General features: G+C 34.5%; 1 protein-coding gene across 1 annotated transcript in view; it reads right to left on the bottom strand.

Moving 5' to 3' along the window:
* ARID2 (AT-rich interaction domain 2) overlaps positions 1-20949 on the bottom strand; it is a 92925-nt gene that overhangs the window by 24185 nt on the left and 47791 nt on the right. The window contains exons 4-14 of the mRNA XM_054275367.1: positions 15504-15637; positions 14533-14751; positions 11566-11633; positions 6737-6803; positions 6402-6652; positions 5154-5250; positions 4864-5073; positions 4339-4506; positions 3218-3293; positions 929-1063; positions 282-481 (exon numbers count right to left, since the gene is read on the bottom strand). Of these exons, the coding sequence (XP_054131342.1) occupies positions 282-481; positions 929-1063; positions 3218-3293; positions 4339-4506; positions 4864-5073; positions 5154-5250; positions 6402-6652; positions 6737-6803; positions 11566-11633; positions 14533-14751; positions 15504-15637 (1625 nt within the window). The remainder of the gene's footprint in view (positions 1-281; positions 482-928; positions 1064-3217; positions 3294-4338; positions 4507-4863; positions 5074-5153; positions 5251-6401; positions 6653-6736; positions 6804-11565; positions 11634-14532; positions 14752-15503; positions 15638-20949) is intronic.

Here is a 20949-nt window from a genome sequence, read left to right as displayed (position 1 = left end):
AATTGTTATTCTGCCTGAAGCAGTTTCTTTTCTCAGCTCTACAGACTCTGAATCAATGATGCAGCAACAGTGGCTTGTCTGCTGACTGGAAAGCTCATGGGTTACATGTCAAAGACTAGAATGGCATGCAAGGAAATACTGCAATACTATTCCCAACATTACTGAATAAACTCTAAACAGCCTCAACTTCCAACACTTACAAGCTACGCTCAAAACCTTCAGGCTTTTCTTATGGTTTCAGGATCAATGCAAAATACTTTATACATAATTAAGTTAAAAACCTGCTGGCAAAGGAGACGAAGACACATCAGGAATTGAATCAACCCGGACAACTGGGGTAGACGAAGTTGGTGGCTGCTGATAGTACATCTGAATGGGAAGTGGTATAGCTCTCCTCTTCACTCCTACCACATGTATATGTGCTTGACCATTGTTACTTGGATCTTCTACTCTCTTCACTGTATGATTTGGAAAGACGGTTCTGCCAAACACAACGTAAATCCATGTGAATAAACACAGTAACTCAACTCTTACAATGTTTTTGTTTTACCTAACCACTCTTGTGTGCAGAGTAATAGAAGGAATGCCTGCATCTTTACAACAAAGCAAGATTTTCCAATATCATGTGAGTGCTTATCATTGAGACTAGCAGGTCCCCCAGACGGCCGAGATGTCACAGAACCTGAGTGAAAATTACAAAATCTCAAAAAACTACTTCAGAAAGAATTAGAAGGACTAGAAGCAGAAAAGGAACCCATTCAAAGATCTTGAAATATAACGAAATAAACTCTAAACATTTGTTTCAATATAAATTCCAAAAGTGGATGTCTTTCAACCCAGTAGATATTTTCTCTAAGAAATTTAAACTACATGTTAGTTTTGAGAACACACAATTGTTTCTATATTGCTGCATAAATTCTTGTCTTACCGCAGGCATTTATAAAATCCAGTTGACGTTAGGATTCCACCTCGAGCTAATTTACTACAAGTAGAGAGGTATTCAGAGTACATTTCTGCTCGAGAGACTGAGCAATCAAGGTTCACTTCAAAATGGGCATTCAACCTGAGGATGAAAAAATAAACTATGAAGCAAAATATGGAGAGAGTGTTTTTAAAGGGGTTGTTAAAACACTTCAGTTTGTATCACAGACACTTCTGAGATCTGCCAACAACATGGAAAACAGCATTTTAGTTTATTATTTTGTCAGATGCCTCTTCCACATTTTCTCACTGCTTACGAATTAACACACTGGACCCCGAACACCTACAGTCAGTTTTAAATGCAATATCTTATTTACATACTTACATACATATTATTATTTATGCAAAACTGTCTCTACCTATGCCTTTTTTATTTTATATTCTGCAAAAAACAAATGAGAATGCATGGTTTCTTGGTATCTCCTCCATACAGCTCTATTCTGATTCCTTAATGATTCTACTTTCACAAAAGATGGGCTGAAAGCTAACTAATTCTTCATCACACATTTTTAAGTCAATGTTTGCTGAACATCTAATATTCACTTAGCAGTGAAAAGTATTTATATCTCCTACAGGCCCTACACAAGTCCAGAGACCATCTAACCTCTAACCTCATAGGAAGCTGTGAGAAAAGGAAACATCTATCAGTTTAATTTTATTTCTCTTAGATCCACTACTCCAACCCAGAGACAAAGGAATTGTTAATCCCCAGCAGCAAACAGAGGCAAGTAAGAACTCTCACTCAGTGCTCAAATACTGGCATGAAAATAAAAGAAATATTTTAGTTGTCAACATTTATTACAGGGCACTATCACTCTGTAAAACTACACTGTGTTCTTCTTTGTAGAGCCCTACACTCCAAATGTAACTGGATGAAAAGCCTATGATGACATTCTTTAAACTGTGTTCTCTCATAAAGAGTAAGTACCATTTCTCCTGCAGTTGTTAGAATTTTATTATTACAAAACCAGAGATTATATTAACAGAAAGTTTATGTACTAATTAAATTTGGCATATTGAACAAGTGACTATCCAGTTGGATATGTCATTTTAGGTTGACACACTAACACTGGTACCAGCAAATAGGAGATGTTCAGGCGTTAAAATTGAGAAATGTGATCTGTGATCACTACTTTACTGTCACTGCACTTACACCTCCTACTGAATCTAAGCTGGCTAGTAATACATCCAGTTTAAATACCTTGTCTTTTTGCTGCTTTCAAGAGATAGAACTGAATTCTACTGCTCTGATTTACCCGTTTACCCATTTCTCTAAGTAGGAAGTAATGACTAAAGCATACCATGAAAATGTACATTCATCTAAGTTTGCTAATAGGATCTGCAGACAAAGTCCAGTTCCAGGCATCCCTGTTGAAATGCCTAAATATGAAATTTCTCAATCTTTCAGCAGTTAATTATTATGGTGATAATACTTTGCAGTGTGCAAAGACAAGCATGGTAACATCAGCTGACCACAAAAAGTTGCAGTATTTCCCCCATACAGCCAAAGCTCTGTTGGAAGTATAATGATAACCCAAAACACTAGGCTTTGTAAATTCCATCCACTTTAACTGGAAGGTGCTTGTCTCCTCAGTGACAAGATGAACCTAAGAGCTGTGAAGCAGCAGAGGTGAAAGGCCCATCAGGAACTAATTAATACAAATACTTGGAACATGAGTTGATTTATGTAAGACAAAGAGCTCAGAAAGATCACCTGCAGTCTACATGAGAACCACAGGAGAGACAGTTTCTCTCTCAATATCTGACAATAATATTAGTTGAAAGCAAGATAATATGAATGGAAAAGACTTTGATCTTCTTTAACTTGAAGTTCAGAATGATCATGTAAGAGTTTTGCAGGGCCTTAGCTTCATAATTTGATAATTACTTTTATACTGATTCAGTAATAAAGCAACACATTACCACATAAATGTGTAACACTGCTTGACAATTTAAAAAATAAATTAAATCAAGAACAGAGTTAAAAATTAAATCAAATTCTGTCCTAAGAGACAAAACAACTAACTTCATGAATCAACAGGCAAAGACTGAACAGTCTGGTGGAGCTTTTGCTTTCAGATTTCTTCACAGCAATGACAGAGTGGATTTGGTTTACACAGAAAAATCAGTGTAACAGTGAAGACAAGCAAACTGGAAAATTCTGTGACACATGAATTCAGTATTTTTCTTTGTTTTTCTTCTTCATTAATGTATTTGAAAAGAACTATACACTTACCATTGACAAGCAAATTTCTCGCTGTCTATCTCTACTATTCCTGGAGGGGGAGCAACATGTGATGCTGTCCTAGAGGCTGTAGAGAGCATGGAGAAGGAAAAAAAAAAAAAAAAAACCACAAAACTTGCTGAAATGTTTTTAGTCCTCCTGAATGAAGCACTTCATGACATCCACTGGCACATGCCAGTAAGGATGTCTCCAGCTAAGGCAAGCCACAAAGGTACCCACTGCAGACTACAGAGCTGCACTACAGTTTACCAAAGTGAAGCAGGGCTTGCCAGGGCCAGAGTCATTGCTAAAGTGCCATCACCAGGAGTGCACCTAGTGAACGGCTGCTTCCAGATCCATGATAGTGATCTCAGCACTTTACAGTACTGAGCATGACTTTAAAGTGGCACAATACTCCACCAAAACAGGCACAAATACACAGCAATTATTTTTCCAGCTCTTAAGTGGATGCAAATATAATGCAAAGGATCTTGTGGCAATGCCACAACAGTTCATCCTATTCACTCTTGCTCACCCCCTCAGTTACATTCTCTCCCAGCCATTTTTTGCTGTGGTCTCTACACCCATTCCAAAACCAGCACGCTTAGACATGCCAACCAGTCTGCTCCAATGGCTGTTTCTCAGTAACTTACTAAGAATAGTTACAATTTGGTTCCCATAACAAGAAACTGTTTAGAACCTTCAAGAGTGTGTCTATCTCATCTCATCTCTGCAATTCTACCAAATAATTAATGTTACTGCCCAATAATACCCAGTGTAAAATGTAACATAAAATGGACCTCTAATTCTCTGAAAATTGTGGGAACAATCTAGAATAGATACTTTTTCTTTCCAGTGAACAAGTTAAAATAAGCAATGTGTGTCACTTTCAGAGAATTTTAAGATTAGCAACTGAAAAACATTAAAATTCTTTCAAAGCTTGTTTCACAACAGTTTTGGCTAACATAGCTTTGGCTAACATAGTGTACTTTCTTTGTGAGTGTTTGAAAAAGAGATATAGGTTATGCCCAATGTTACACTTATTTATGCAAACTAATCAGAAATCTAAAGAACATAAAAATCACAGATCATGATTTTTATACAACAGTGTGTTCTCTTGCAGTGATACTCACCTGGGACACCTGTTGCATGAGCCTGTGAAGAACCATGATCCATTACCTGTGGTCTGACATCAAGTATTCCTTGCTGGCTAACACACTGATGTTCAATGAGCTTTACAGCAGTAAGAGCATCAGGTCCAAACATCTGGATGTCCATAGAAACCAGACATACTAATGTATCTAAAGTATTGAATGTAAAACCAACAATGACATTAGGACAACAAGACAAATGCTGTTGGAACATACTGATTTGCTTTAAAATTGCCATATGCTGAAAGGGAACAAGTCTTTGCATGCTTCTGTAGGTTTTTTTTTGGTTTTTTTTTAAACACATTTTGTGGCATTAAAAAAAAAAATTAGAATTTTTAGCATCATAAATTCCTTGAGGACACAATGAATAGATTTAGAAAATTCCATCCCCATGCTGTGTTCTCTCACACACACACAAGCAAGCCACATTTTTAAGAATATGCCATGGTCAGTGGTTAAGTCTTTTTTCTTAAGCAAGAGAAGAAATAGATTTTGCTTCTCCCTTACCTATGCTCTTCTCTACTTTAGCAATCTTTGAGCAGGCCACTTCTCCCATTTCTGTGAGCATGTATAGCACCTCAAGTGCTGAGATTACAAGCAGCACATCTGGTAGTGTAAGATGACATATGATCTCTTTATAGGATTCTTGATCCACATATTCACAAATTAAGACACCATTATCTTCAGCCTTACAAAGATTTGCCAAGATTTCCATGCCTGAAGAACAAATACAAAATAGTTTTAAACAGTAATAATTATAATTCTGATACAAAAACAAGAATAGCTAGAGATCTTACCTCTCATTTTTAAAAATCTATCCCTTGACATGAGGCATTTTGTAACAGTGTGGAACATTAGATGAGTAGTTTTGAAATCAACAGGATCCAAAAGAAGCTGGATAGAAAGAAAAAGAATTACTAACACTATCCACATAGTGCTAATGGCTCAAATATTCAATTTGCTTATCAAAATATAAGGCTCAGAAGGGTTTAAGTGCAGCATACATAAATTTCACTCGTGTTCATAAAAACTGAACCACGTGAGCTTTTGATTGTACCTAGCATTTTGAGTCCCCTCCTCCTTTTCCGCTCTGAAGCAGCAATCTGATTTACACTTTCCAGTGCTCAGAATAAGGAAAATAACTTTCTTATCAGGCAGTCAACAGTATACACAAACGGATTCTAATACCCAACAAAGACCAGAACTTGAGTAACAAAAAGTACTCTTTCGCAGATGCTATCCCATTCATTCTTCTTGTTTCTATTTCTGCTTCTCAACTAGAGATCCCAGACATAAGTAATATTCTCTCACTCAAAAGTTAAGTTTGGTACATGGCAAATGAAAAACACCATCTTTTCTTTCAATATTTAATAGTGGACCAATACTTCTAATCTTATTCCTGGCTAGTATCCATTTTACTTAAATTTATATGCTATATTTTAAAATATAAGGACTATCTGAATATACTTCCTATAAAAATCCATAAATCCATACCATATCATTTTCTGCACAATAATATGACATGCCGAAATAGCATATTTTATAACATTCAAACCTCTCTCTCAAAAAAAAAAAAAAAAAAGAAAAAAAAGATGCCTCACATGGTTCTGGCAGCACACCCATTTGCCTATGACTAGTTTACACAAAGTACAGTACACAGGACATAAAATCCTCTAAAACCCTCTTTCTTCAACACACTGTTTTGAAATTATGACTAAAGGTTTATAAAGTGAAGAAGCAAGCATACAGACTGCAGAACTTAAACTCCTTTCTTCTCTTTGGGAAACTAAACTGAAAATTATACTTTATGAATATCTTCTTATCTCGCTACACCATCAGTCTTCTTCATGTGATTCTATTTTAGCAAATGGACACATACAGTCATATTTTAGTTTTGACCCTGAACACTTGTTTTCAAAATACTGATTACAAATTTAGAAAATAATTTATTTCCTTCTCCATCCAATGATAAAAAAAAAGAATTTCACTGACACTACTGCTTTTATCAATTTATATCTGAATATTTCTGTTTGAAAGCACATTACCTCTGCTGCAATATTTCCCAGTGTGTCAAGCCCCAACTGCCGTAGAGAAATAAAGTGACTGTGAGCAGAGAGTAGCAGGAACCGAAGACAAGTACGATTAGCTGCCAGAAGTTTAACATTTCCCTCTTCAAAAGAAAGATTTCGTAAAATCACTGCTATCTGAAGTACCCGCTGCCCTTCAATATCATTAATGCCCAATTTGCGAGGTGGATGAAATAAGGATTCCCAAATCCATTCTTCTGATGGAATATCTATGAAGTAAATAAATATATATTAGTCCTTCCTTTGCTCAATTTACCAACATGCATGTATTAAGATTAGTCAAGATGTCTCACCTTGAGATTTGCTTCTGTCAGAAATTAGATCACGAACTTCAATATCCTCAACAATATCCTTCCAAAACTGAAGAAAGAATTAAAAATACTTAATTTCTAGGGGCTATTTCTTAAAATATCAATTACTTGTATTTCTATTATGTTAAAATATTGAAATAATATTAAAATAATTGTTCTTTAAAATTTCCTAGTACCTTGATTCATCTGATAGTAACCAGAAGTGATGATTGGCAAGATGTTCAGTACTTTACATAAAGAAATTTTTCCCTTCAAGCACCAGAAGTATGCAGTCATGATCAACCAACACTACCACAGAATTGTTTTGCTGAAGCACATGCTGCAACTATGGGGCAGTTTCCCATATATCATTAGAAATACAGCAATTCCAAATGGAAAAAAGTACAGCTCATCCTCCTTCATCTCCTACAAACAGTGATGATCTAAGGCAGAATAAAGTGACTCCTCCCACTCTCAACAGATCTTAAGACTCCTGCAAGAAGTTACTATTTGGAAAGACTTTTTAAAGCTGCTGCTGTGTTTCCTACTTCATCATAACACACTAAAAAGAGAGAAACAAGCACCACTATCACAAAAAACCTTTATAAATATAACCAAAGCAGAACACTTCAGCAGACTGGAATTCAAATTACTTTACAAATTTATGGCCTGGTCTGTAAATGGTTGTTTTGTTGCTAGTCCTGCTGAAATTCAAGAATTAATCAATGAATTAAGTTTTGCAAACTAATAAAAATACACAGTGTGATGTATAATAATATAAAAATATATAATGATATATGCATTCTAATGTGTGTATCTGAACAAAGATATAAACCTTCCTTTGACTAATAAAAATTTGTACATTTCTTTGACTCACTAATGAAATACCATTCCTCTTTTGACTATAATCACAGAATAAAACCACTAATAAATCTGGATAAAAAGGGGAGGATGGGAAGTACAACCAGCTGAACAGCAGGAGAAATTTTGCTATGCAAATGTAATTACTAAATTACAGCATTCATACCAAGCTTGACACTACTATTTTCTTGACAAATACAATACTATAGATTTTCTAAATTGGAAGGAAAAGAATTTTATTTTCACTGCAATGTTGCTAAATGGTGTCCAAGTACTGTTTAGTAAAGAGGATTTACTTGCACAGAAAGGATTATTACCTCATTTTAACAAAGACAAGAACAGCCAGAAAAAAATCTTAACTTCTTACTGTTTGTGACAAATAGATTTTTCTAATTAATACTGAAGCTATCACCAAAAGCCGCAGAAGATGAAGGCATGCAGGCAAAATTCTGTTACAAGGGAACAGGTGTAACATGACAATTTTTTTTTTCCCCCCAAAGGAACAGCAAAAGTGGAAAGAAACAATGAAGCTTTCTGGGCATTCATTTGAAAAACACACAGCACAAAGGCAATAAAAAATCAGTTCAGCATCCCAAGCAGTTATTTATTCCCTACTATGAAGGATACCTGCAATCTAATATGACATATTAATAGAAATAAACAAGATGGTGTAAAAGAAATGGACCTTATCACTAATTTTTATATATATATATATATATATATATTTAAATCATGGACTGCTAATAGAAACAAAGCTAAAACCTGGAAGCAACCAAATAGAGCTTCCTGACATCCGGATACTAAGATGTAATGGACAAAGGTAAAGAACTTAATTCACATTCACAGTCTGATCACTGTCAGTACCCAAGTTCCTTTGGAAAAAAATGCAAAGGATTATACAGAATCCACTGCAAATAAGATCAACCAAATGACTGTCCATAAAAGCAATGGAGATGTGAGTCCACAAAACAAAATGTACCAATGGTATGATGACTTATTGTTCAAGAAAAATATGAGAGCAACTGGAGTCACATCAGCTTGACAGATTACTCTGAGAGACAAGGAAAGTGATGTTTGAAAAGTATTTCAGGTATTTAAGTGCATAAGGATTTCTGCACACTATCTAAGAAAGATTCAGAGGATAAATGCACAGTAAATGAAAAGAAAATTATAGAAAGAAGTTGGGCAACAAAATTTCAAAAATCACAAAATACAGAAGAAAATCAGAGAAGTAACTAAGGCACAAGAACTGCATGTAGGTGGATTTTGGAGCTCTACAGCCAGAGGAGGCCTCAAGTAGTCCAAGAAATGCAAATAATTTGATTGAAGTAAACAGAGATGAACGGTGCATGAAGAAATGTAATGCAATTTCTCAGATATTACACATCAGACATTGAGTAGCTGCTGGAGACATGAAAGAAATACCTGGAAAAACAGCTGAATCTATCAGAAAATAAGCAACTACATAAACAAATCACTCTTGAAAGCAAACTATACTCACAAGTGAACCTTGGTAACTGAGGACATTCAAAGCTAAGTGAAACAGTCAAAAATGGGAAAAGAGGAGAAAATATCTGAGCAGGATGCCATCAGAGTTTGGGGATGGGGACGACAAAACAAACAAGGAGACATACAACATACAAGACGACAGGCTAAACGCCAGTTGTTCCAATCCCTAAGTAAGGACACATAGTCATTCCTGCTAACTAGACAGTTAAGCTTATTGGGAGCATGAGGAAAAATCAAGAGGGGAGAATGCCACAAATTAACATAGCTGTAAGAGACAACAGCAGGTTCAACTTAAATAATACTCCTATTTGGACAATTAATGGAACAGATTCACTGACTAGTAAAAATATTTGATTCAGTTTAGAAGTAATGTATGTGAAAAGTAAGAAGATATGTCCTGCTGCACTTAAGATAATGAAAAATGTAAATTTTTCAGTCTTATATAATGCAGTAAGGACTGGGGGGGGAAGGGAAAGAAAAAAGAAAAGAAAGGTAATTGATTCCCTTGAAGTTTAGTATAAAGAAACACATTGCTTTTCATCTTCACCTTCAACTGACAGAACAGTGATACTGGAGGACACCACTAGCACCAAAATGAACAAACAAAAAAATGAAGATTAAAAAAAAAAAGATAATATGACCGGTGAAAGGAGTAACTTACTTAATAGCTGTTCTTTTTTCTTAAAACTGCAAAAGCACATTTAAAAAAACCTAAAAACAAACACCAAAACCAGACAACATCTGTGCTGACAACCAAATATCTCTCTCCTATGTCAGGAAGCTCCCATGCCTCCCCCAACTTCTGTTTTGACATAGCCACAGCTGCAATACAAAATAAATTACTTCCAGTAGTAAGGTCAAACAAATGCTTGCAGTGAGATGCTCTGAAAAAATCTGAATTCCTGGAATTAGAGATACTTTTACATGTGACGTCAAGTTTTTCACATGCTTTCTGAGTATTTCTACCATGCTGTCAGCTGTATTTCACTACAGAATGGTACTATATATGTTGTAATGTCTAAAAATAGATCTTGGAGAGCATCCAAGATTTTACTAGTAAACCTTATTGCAGTTACAGGGGTTCTACTTAAAACTTTGTTAAAACATATATAAGAACCACCTGCCCTTATAACAATTACTTAAATTTATATAATCAATATGCAATACATTAGAATACTGTATAATTTCAGATGTTTACAGATTGAGACATGGTGCTTGCTGCTGCTCTAGATCAGTCTGTGACAGCTTAGTGGGAACTCAACACATAAGTGCTAAATGCTTTAAAAAAACCCAACCAACCAAACTAACCAACCCACTAACCAACCCACAACCTACAGTACTTCTGGACATACTTTTTCAGTGGAAAAGGGAAATCTTGAAGATTATGAAACATTAATTTTTACACTTAATTTTGGCACACTTGAATCTCATTTTCAAGTCCGTATACTCACAAATATGAGAGCTTAGCTTTCTTGGTTTTAAGTTTACTTAGGAAATTTTGATTAGGCAATCTTTACACTGGTATTTCAACAATACTTATCAATTAACGAAAACTACTATGGTCCAGCTTGTTCCCAAACTGAGTTACATAAAAATAAAACAAAAGATAAATGGAGACAGCTCCCAACAAATATTGTTCTGTAATGCCAGCATGATATTTCAGTATATAGAACAATTATGGAATTGAGCAGAAATCTGCCTTTATGAGGAACTCTGAAGATTATCTCTTCACATTTTTATTTAATAAAAATCATAAGGTATCCAAATATATTTTAATCTTGCTTTCTTCTACTTTAGCCACATAAATCATCACTTGTAATTCAAGAAATCACATATCATAGAAAATATGCTAAAATATCAAATCTCTTTCATCTATAATGCATGGTCTTATTCACCTAAAAAAGTTCATCTAGAATAAATAACCATTTGTACAAAGAAACTTTAGTTCTATTTTTACTTCATTTCACTGCTTGTACAGTAGCTCATGCCCTCTAGTGGAAAGATTAAAAAAGCCTTCTGCAAAATTAAGTTAAAGTACTACTAAATACTATTAAAGTATTTCTCACAGCTTCTTATGCTTTGATCTTAATTTTTATAATTCAGAATGTTTCTTTACTGATCATCGCAGTTCAAAACGGAACCCAACACAGCATTGTTGCCTCTTGGTAAATATGCTGCCCAACATCCCTTTTCTTCACACACATTAGTTTCCTTATAAAAAGAAACATAGAAACTTTTGTTCATTTGCCTATACCTATTTTTTTCTTAATACACTTCTTCCTACTCATCCCAACATTTTAAGACAACTGTGACATACTGTCCTATTATATTTAAATCAAAGGAAAGAAGTTGAGAGTAATTTCAAGGACATATGCTAGTGTATCTTAGAACTTTCAATCTTTATAAAGGATTTGATGTCCACCACATGCAGTACAAAATTATTTTAGTAATTTTTGATTTACCTTAACAAAATCTCTATCAGTTTTCTCCTTCCACTCTTCTCCAAATACGGCAGAAAATGATCCTAAAGCTTTAAGCACAAAAATCATATTTTAGTAAAGTCTTTAAAAATGAACATTTTTATTAATCCACAAACTAAATAAAGATTCAAGAACACTATAGACTCTTCCAGTGTTTCCTTTTGATCTTAAAAATACTGCACAAACCAGCTGAAATGTCTGTTGTCATTTAATTAACAGCTATTGCAAATTTACAGTGTAACCTGAAAGTAAGGAGTTCATAAGGAAAGGCCTAGTTTGTGAATCCTGTAAAACAAAAAAAAACTTTTCCAGGAGAAAAACTTCTCCAGGGGAAACTTTTCCAGAGTTCTTTTCCAAGAGTCAAGTTGACTGGTGTGTTTTCACCCTCACATCAAGAACTGTTTTCCATGTGCGCTGTGTAAGCACAAACACTACTCTAGTAATTAAACAAATTCCCACTCACGTTTTCTAAAAAATAGTAGTAAGATTTTGACAATTCTCAATTCAAACTCAATATTTAACCAAGACCAGTAATAGATGTTCTTGGCTGTTTGACTAAGCCACTACAACAGCTTTTGTAATCATCACTCCTTGAAAGCAGTTACGACTCAGTCAATCTGATTCAAATGCTGAGTCAATCTAAAAATACTCTCTTGCAATAGTTCTGTAATGAACTAATGACACATTTCAGTTAAACATTTTGGTTCATGTTTTCTTATTTTGTACAAAATGCTACAAATCTCAATTCCAAGACCACATGAGCTTTCAATTCACAGAATCCAAACCAAGGCCTTATGCATCTCTCCAAGCTGAATATACTATACAACCCTCAAACCCATGCGGTTGCCCCATGACCTGCAATCCAACTGTTATCCTGAAGTTTAGGAGGGAACAGGAGGGAAGCTGATGACATATTTTATTACCTAAAAAACACTATAAATAATAACAATTATAAAACCTTAATTATAGACAAGAAAAATCTAAAACCTGTATTAAATAAAGTTAATCAGCTATTTTTTATTGCCACCTAACATTACTCTGGTAGGATTTTCATAATGGCTGAATTTACTAACTAGAGAACTCATTTATTTCAGCATGAAACCTGGCAGATTTACCTTTATTATTTATACTATAAAACCACATCAATACTTCAAATTGAATTTTCATGCTTCAAAAATAAGTAAACATACCCCTGCTGTTTCTTTCCCCCCTTTGTCCCAATTAGTCCTCCTAATGCTGCTAGGACATTTTCCTGGATTTATCCAGAAGACACAATCATGTACTATAAAAATGAAGTTTTTCCCAGATAATGAAAACAGTGAGCTTATTACATGCTCATCATTCCTCCCAGCTTTACCTCAAATATTTTTCAAAAAACACTAAACAGGACAAGCTATGGAATAAATTTGTTCTTCAAGTTAAGAACTCCAGAAAACACTGTCTGCCTATAGAACATAAAAAAAATACCTTAAATAGCAATACATAATTAAATTATTTGCAAATTCCTAAATCAATAGAAGTTTCATCAAGCGAACATGGGAGTGATGGTAACCTCGAAAATCTAGAGAGCAAGCATTCTGGAATCATACGAAGGACTAAGTTTCCCTTCCCTAGCTTCCTTTCAAATATTTTCCTTTGAAAGCACTTGTGCCTGGACTAGATGCAAACACTAAATGACCAAGCTCTAACCATATCTGAAGGACACTGAAAAATGTACAAATTTTTCAGAAAATTTGTAGAAAAAGCAAGAGAGAAGTTGGAAGACACTAATGCAATACTGGGGGGAGAACGGGAAAGCTACAAATCCTTATGTAAAAATGCCAATTATTAAAAAAATCCAACTAAACCATATACAAGGGCTAACACTGGCTCTTCCCCAGCATTTTAAATCAGAATCTTTGACATCCCATACTATGTTTGTGCTTACACATGCAAAGGAGATTTCTACTCAAACAGATATGATCGTCTACATTATCAGACTTAATTATGCTCGGCTGAAAAGGCTCATTTGAGCAATTTTTTCTGGAAGTTATTTCTGAATTTCAGTATTAAAAAACCAACCAACAACCAACCAACCAAAGAACCCCACAAAACCAACCAACCAACCAATCCACCCACCCACAAACAAAAACGAAACCCAAATTCACAAACAAATAAACAAACATAAACAACAAAACATTAAAACCAAACCAAACTGAAAAAGCTCAGCACATAAACATGGTAAATACTTCCTCCTCATCAGCCCAAGATAAAAGCTATGTTGTTATCATTTTACAATGGTTTAGGTTAATTTATGTTTTGCTCCTCTCTTGACAGGAGGCCATTAACAAGGAATTATTAGGCATGGAGGCATTTCTTTCACACTGAAAAAAATCTGAAGAATTTATTTGACATACCTATTTTGAAGGTATCAACCCTCATTTAAAACTTATATACTAACATATTAAGTAATTCTGAAAATCTGATTAAGACTTTTCTCCCCTGAGTTTTATAACCTGAATTTCACTGCAGTTAAATGTGTAGTGAAGTATCAGGACAAAAATGTTAGCATGTCATTGTTTTCAGACTACCTTGACTTAAATTTTAAATATGCATTGCCATTAAAAAAGAATTACAGAAACTCAGCATGGTCCTACAAATTCAAAAGGAAACAGTAATACACTACAAAGAGATGGAAATCGAGTGCTGTAAATTTAGCATCCTGAAGAACTGAACTTCATTATCAAAAAACTAATTCTTACATTTCACTAACCTGTAAAATAAATTTTTAAGATTAACTAACTTAAAAGGTATTTGTTACATTTGATAAAACCTGTAATCATAGACAAGAGGAAAAACTAGATATATTACTGTGAAGCAAGTTATTAACATTTTAATCATCATGAGTTGTGAAAGATGCTACAACAGGTATGGATGCTTTCTGTTGCAAAAACGTTGATGTATACTTACTGTCATCAAACACCCCAGCATTTGCAAGCAGTAAAGTGATGATTTTAGGGTCCTTTTCAAGCTGCATAACATGCTTGCTTTCATTTGAAAGAAGAGTACACACATTAATTGCAAAGTCCACTTCATTTGGGAGTCCAGATAACAGTGAAAGCACCAACTTATTATAGTCATTTGGTGAGTTTAAGTCCATAGACAGCCCATAGCTTTGACGAAGATAATCTAAAAAAACAAATACAATCAACAACATTTTCACAGCTACATTCAATCTTGAAATGATATACAAAGCAATATTATTGTAAGCAAGAATTTGGAAAAAGTTTGTTTATAAATTATTGCTGTTTTAAACAAGCTTTCACAGTATTCAATGTATTTTTTGTCTGGCAAAAACGCAGAACCCATTCCCCTTTGCTGTGTACCTTTCTAGTTACATATCAATTCCTCTGCCAGCTCCAGAATGCAACAATGTAGCCTGTTCTCCCAAAGAAAAGCTTACAAAACAGAAGCTTTAATTAAAGAATGGAATTGGAATACAATTTGAAGTCAATTTCTACACAACAAATTACACGTCCATTCCACAAAGCCCACCAGCTTCTGATTTAAAGCTTAAATAATTGTAGGGTCAATTCAAGCATTTCACTCTGTGGAGAAATTAGAGATTGAAAGAAACACACTGCAAATTTTCAAGGTAATTTTTTTCAAGACAAGTAACTACACAGCTCTACTAATTAGCAAGGATAATATCTGTAAAGAGGAGAAATAGCTTATGGATTTTAATATTTGTTTTCTTCTGGTTCACAGTGGAAAGGTTTTTGAGTGTATTAAAGTAATCATCTGAGTGTCCTACAGATTTGATGGTTTTAACACTATTGCAAATGTATCCATGCACTATTTCTGCAGCCTGTCAAAAGAAACCAACCAAAAATGCACCCACACACTTGAAGGAAATAGCACTTTCACTCTCAAGAATTTACCTGACACGCTGTGTTGCTGGTAGTTATAGGAAGTTGGAATTGCACCAATAGGAAGTTGTGGCTTTGGATTGCCTGGTTGTACCTCATCATCCTCCTCTCCAAAGTGATGGACTTTTTCATACTTTTCTAGATAACTGAAATAAAATTATAAAAAAATGTGGTTTTAGTGCAGCTAAATCTTTTATTCCAAAAGCAGAACTTAAAAAGGAAGCAATCTAGAAACACAAAGATTTACTGGAAACAATAATCAAGATGCTGAAAAACAAATGCTGAGTCAGACTGACAACAGGTGACAGAGAAATGTACATATGTGTAATTACTGCTTTATATACCAATTTTTTCACATTTTTCAAAAATGATACTTAAGATAAATTGCATCAAATTGCTCCCCTTTGTGACTAAGCCTGTTTTTCCCAAATCAACTTTTGCTACTCAAAATAAGTCTGCAGGTGAAAGCATCATAAAAACTACTCTGTACTCTCTACCAATACATATACAATACCAATATCAAGGTAAAGTCCAGAAAAAATACTTATTTCTTTTTGCCTTGTTTAAAGAGAAACTGTACACTAGGTCTTAACAACTACACAAAAGTAAGAGACTTCAGGAATTCCAAGGGCAGCAATTCAGGAACTTGAGAGCCATAACTGCAGCTAGTAACCACTGGAAATTCCTTTGAACCCCTTAAGAAAAAAAACAAACTGATGTACTGTACAAAAAATGGACTTTAAGCACAGAACCTATATATACAAAAAGTAAACAGTCAAGCAGCTTGATAAATTAATTACCTCAATGACAGTTAATTTAGTATTAGAAATGTAACTTTCAGAACCTTCTACACTCCAGTATATAAAGTCAATTTAAAATACCCACTGCAGCATTAAATTCACAGTGATATGTAGTTGAAAACCCTTCATGAAATTAAGTCAAGATTGAAGCTGCCTAAACATACAGATTTTAACTGTGCTGAAAAATTACAATACCAGGTGAATAAAATAATAATAAAAATACTGTAAAGTCAGAAAATAATTTAAAGCATTTATACTTCTCTTTGTATATACTACAATATTTACTATATGGGTAAGCTTTTGTATAATTGCCAGTAGACACTGAAGTAATTAACTCATGGTAAATCAGAAAGATTTTAAGGAAACAGCATTCCCACTGACCTCTGAGGAATATTTCCCGTTCATTAAATTAGTAATTATTTCATGAAGTGAGGTATCAATGACATAACCATGCCATTAATGTGTTAGCAAACAATTTTTTTCTTAAGAAAAGGGCACATTTCAGAAGAAATGAAAGACATCAGAGCTAATAAGGCATGATGCTGAACTGTATCACATGCAAATACCATTCAAGTCTGACTAGAGTTCAGGATATTCCAAGTAGTACATATGCTATTGTTACATGAACCACTGCCAGAGTCCCCTCCTTATTACATAAACTCTTGAGTCAGTTAAGCAAAAATCTTCCCTGCAAGTCATTTGCTTTTAGGCTTTTTAAGAGACTAAAAAATTACACTTAAATACGATTGCTTTTATCTTTAAACTAAAAATACTCATTTATGTGACTTAAACTTCAACCGAGTATCTGCACAGAAAGTAAAACCTTCTAAAACTGTTTATCAGTTTTTAAAGTCATAGCTCAGCCCTGTTCTAAACTCTAAACCCTAAACTTTCTCTTCCCCTACATTTCCTTACCCTTTTATCCCACTTCTCTCCTTTAGTTAACATCTTATATCCAGATTAATCAAATCTGTAATCCAATCAATTTTAATTAACAGAGCCTGTGCATTTATGGTCAAGACCAAAAAGAGCAGTTCAAAGACAGCCTGACCTTCCCTTTTTCTGTCCCATCACACACTCTGCAGAGAGCTCATTCAGAAAAGTAGGAGGATTCTACATTGGCTTTCCAGTCATTTTTCAAACTGAGCAGGGGTCAGATGAATACTAGCTCTGGTGCAGGAGTACACAGCCAGGGATGCCACATGTACCGTTTCTACACTGGCAGAAGCTACCCTGCTGTAGCTGGTCTAGTAAAAGCTGGGGCTAGAGCTAATTTCCTTGTATTTGCTGGTCTGAGTCAAAGCTTGAGCTTAAAACAATTTCATTATTGAAATAAAATTTCACAGAAACATTTAATAAGATAAAGTAAAAATACCTATACAGAAACACATATGGTACTCAATCTGCAAATTATTCTGGACTTGTCCATTCTACCAAGACTGAACATCTATTTAAGCATTAAAAATATATATTGTATTATAATGTATATAATACGATATATATTTTTTGTAATTGTATTTTGTAAATGTAATTATGTAATTGTATTATATATTGTATATAATGCATAATAATGTGTATATACTTTGTAAAAATGTATATATCATAAAATAGCTCATGTTGTTCCATAATGTTATATGGAGCATATACACTTAACTTTATGCTTTTTATTAAAGTCATATTCCAGGAAAGCTGAACAATATGAATATCCTAGATGTTCTCCTCTGTTAATATCTAATTTATTAAAATGTGTTAAAACAGTTCCACTGAAAATAGAAAATTTCCAAGTTCAAGAATTTACTTCCATTCTCCCCCCTCTGAAAAAAATTTAGGTACATATTAAAAGATCTCTGCAAACTAAAATGTTCATCACTTGTTCAGTGTTGACAACAGTCATAAAGTTCTCACAAATGTCTTATTAAGCATTTCACAAGAAACCAGGATACAAATTACTTTTAAGTGATGATCTAATCTTTTCCCATACCAATGCAAGGATTGACTTCACTTTACTAAATTCTGAGCTCTTTATGTTGTTATTCAATTTACCCAGGTTATGCCTCTTCAAAGAAAGATCCTCCTTTCTTATCTCACCCCAAACTACCAAGTTTGACAAGGAAAAGTTGAACACTTAACAAAATAAAGCCCTCAATAATCCCAAAGCATCAATTACAAATGCTAATCCCTGCCTTCCTCCCACCCCAAAAAAAACCCAAACCTCAAACCAAACAACAGAAATACATTTCCCACCTCTAACACACTTTATTCTCTTTAAGATACTTCTAGTATTCAGGGAAGATGATGCACTATTTGTCAATCCATTGCGTGTAACAGCACTGTAATACTAAATTTCAACTATAATAACCAGACTGTAATAGACTCTTCAGTATGATTCCTTTATGCTACAAAAGTACCAACTGTTTACAGACAGCTGTACAGATCTCAATCCTCCAAACATTCCTTTTGTTTCCTGTAGAGAGAATGCACAGCCTGGAATTTCAGTGTAGAGAAGAAGCTTTGTAAAATTAGCTTGTACAGGGGCTTTACTCGTCTTAAATTCTAATCTGAACAGTCTGGCATACAGCTACTATGCAAACAGCAGAGCAGTTCAGCACAAACACGTCTTGCTCTAAATACACAAGAAATTTAAAAATAATAAACGGAACTTTTCTATTACTGAAAAACAGTTGTGCAAATGCTCATATGTTATAATCAGTTGCAATGGCTAATTTCATGTTTCAAAACAACTTGGATCTGTAGTTATAGGCTAGGAAGGTATACTTTGGTCACAGAAAAAGGTTTTCAGGAATTCAGAATGCTTCCTTAATTTCACAAAGTCACAGGCAGTATACATCAGCAATAACAGTTTTCTGAACTTCTCTTTTAGTTTCAATACCAACTGAACAATCAGATCCCAACAAAGAAAGATGCAGCTAGTATCTACAAAAAAGAATTAAACAACTAACTAAATTCAAGACCAGAATTTAATTACTAATGAAACAAACAATGTATACGGGATAGAAAAGTTTTTCAAGTCTTTAAAAAAGCCCATTTAAGTACTATGTTGAAGCCTTGGTGAAGATGGAATTTTAAGGAATACTTCCTTCTGTACCTGTGTAGAAAGATGCTCCACACTGTCAGCATGGCACCCTGAACTGGTGTTACCCATTGGACACATGAAACAAAATATTCAAGAAACTGAAATACAATGAAACCCATTTACAGCCACTCTTGGCTTTTCAGCTTGGATCACTCCTCTGTTCAGAGAGGTTTAGCTTAAATTAAATAAAGAAATAAATGGAACAATAAATAAATTTTTTAAAAGCTACACACCCCAAACAAAACCAATACCATCACCACTCCCCAAAAACAACAAAACACACACACAGAGCTCTGGTGAATAGCCAGAACAGGATATGCCAAGTACTGAAAAATAGGAAAATACGTGGGCAACCAGAGACAGACATGTGCAGACCAGCTACTTTTTGAAGGGCAAGTAATTTCGATGTTTTCTGAAAACCTGAGTTACTTTCAGGATCTCTTGACTTGGAAATCAAAAGATCATATCTCTTTAAAAATCAAATTCATATTACTCATTCTGGTCCTCTGACAGCAGTAAGTCACTTTGTTCCATTCAAGTCTGTGAGAAAAAAGTTCTCTGAAGATGAGTAATATTTTTGTCCATGCAAAATACTTATTTAGTAACAACATAGGCTTTTATTCAGCCCAGTGATTTTTAGGCTTGTTTTCAGATATTTAAGAAAAAATACTAACAAAAAGAGGCCTACACTAGGTACATCTAGGGGCATGTATAATTTACTATAAACAGTAGCCCTGAATGGGCTTAGAGTATACCAGAAACTGGTTCATGTAACAGTATAAAACATCTGGCTCATTTGGATATTTTGGCTTCCTTTACCAGGAAACAATAAATGCACCAAAACATATATTAAGCTAATGTCTGGCAAAACACAACATGAACTATCACAGCCCAACTATCAACTCCCTCCTCACTTTTTTATTCAGCTGAAGAGCAAGCAGGTACCATTTCTACCACAGCTCTCCACATCACCTCTTTTGGAACTATATTTCTAACAGCATTGCTAGTGGGAGACTGACAGCATGACCTTGCACCATTTCTGTTTGCCTGAACACCACCCATCATGATGCAAGACAGACACACTCTTCCTGCTCATTCACTTGTACTCCCTCTCCCTCTTTGCAATACTATTGACAACAACATCCTAGATAATCATGAGACAAAACCATGACTGTAATAAGGATTTCACAGTATTGAATATTCCAATTTGTATTACTTTAAGTGAGAAGTGTTGCATACAGTCTCTCTTTGCCCCTAATTCGACATGACTCTTGCTCTAAACTCAATAGGACTAAGGAACCCATGACAAATCATGAACTTGTGGTGCCAATCAAAAGCTGCAACCTTTTCAAAAATACACCATCTTTATTAGAAAATCCATTGCAGACCTACAGCTTGAATCTATGCCTGATACAGTTACTTGAAAATCCAATCCATTTATGAAGCCTAATAGCAGGCAGTATTTTAATCCCATAGAAGGCTGTTTCTCAGAAAGGCCAAAGCATTTAAACTTGACTCTGCTGCTGGCACACACAGTGGAGACTGGTGCCACAAACTGCAATGA

Source organism: Melozone crissalis, unplaced genomic scaffold (assembly GCF_028551555.1).
Source record: "Melozone crissalis strain CALT ecotype California unplaced genomic scaffold, PUWL_Pcris_2 ptg000004l_1, whole genome shotgun sequence".
Lineage (NCBI taxonomy): Eukaryota > Metazoa > Chordata > Aves > Passeriformes > Passerellidae > Melozone > Melozone crissalis.
Note: the sequence above shows the minus strand (reverse complement) of the source record. Positions and strands in the feature narration are given on the sequence as shown.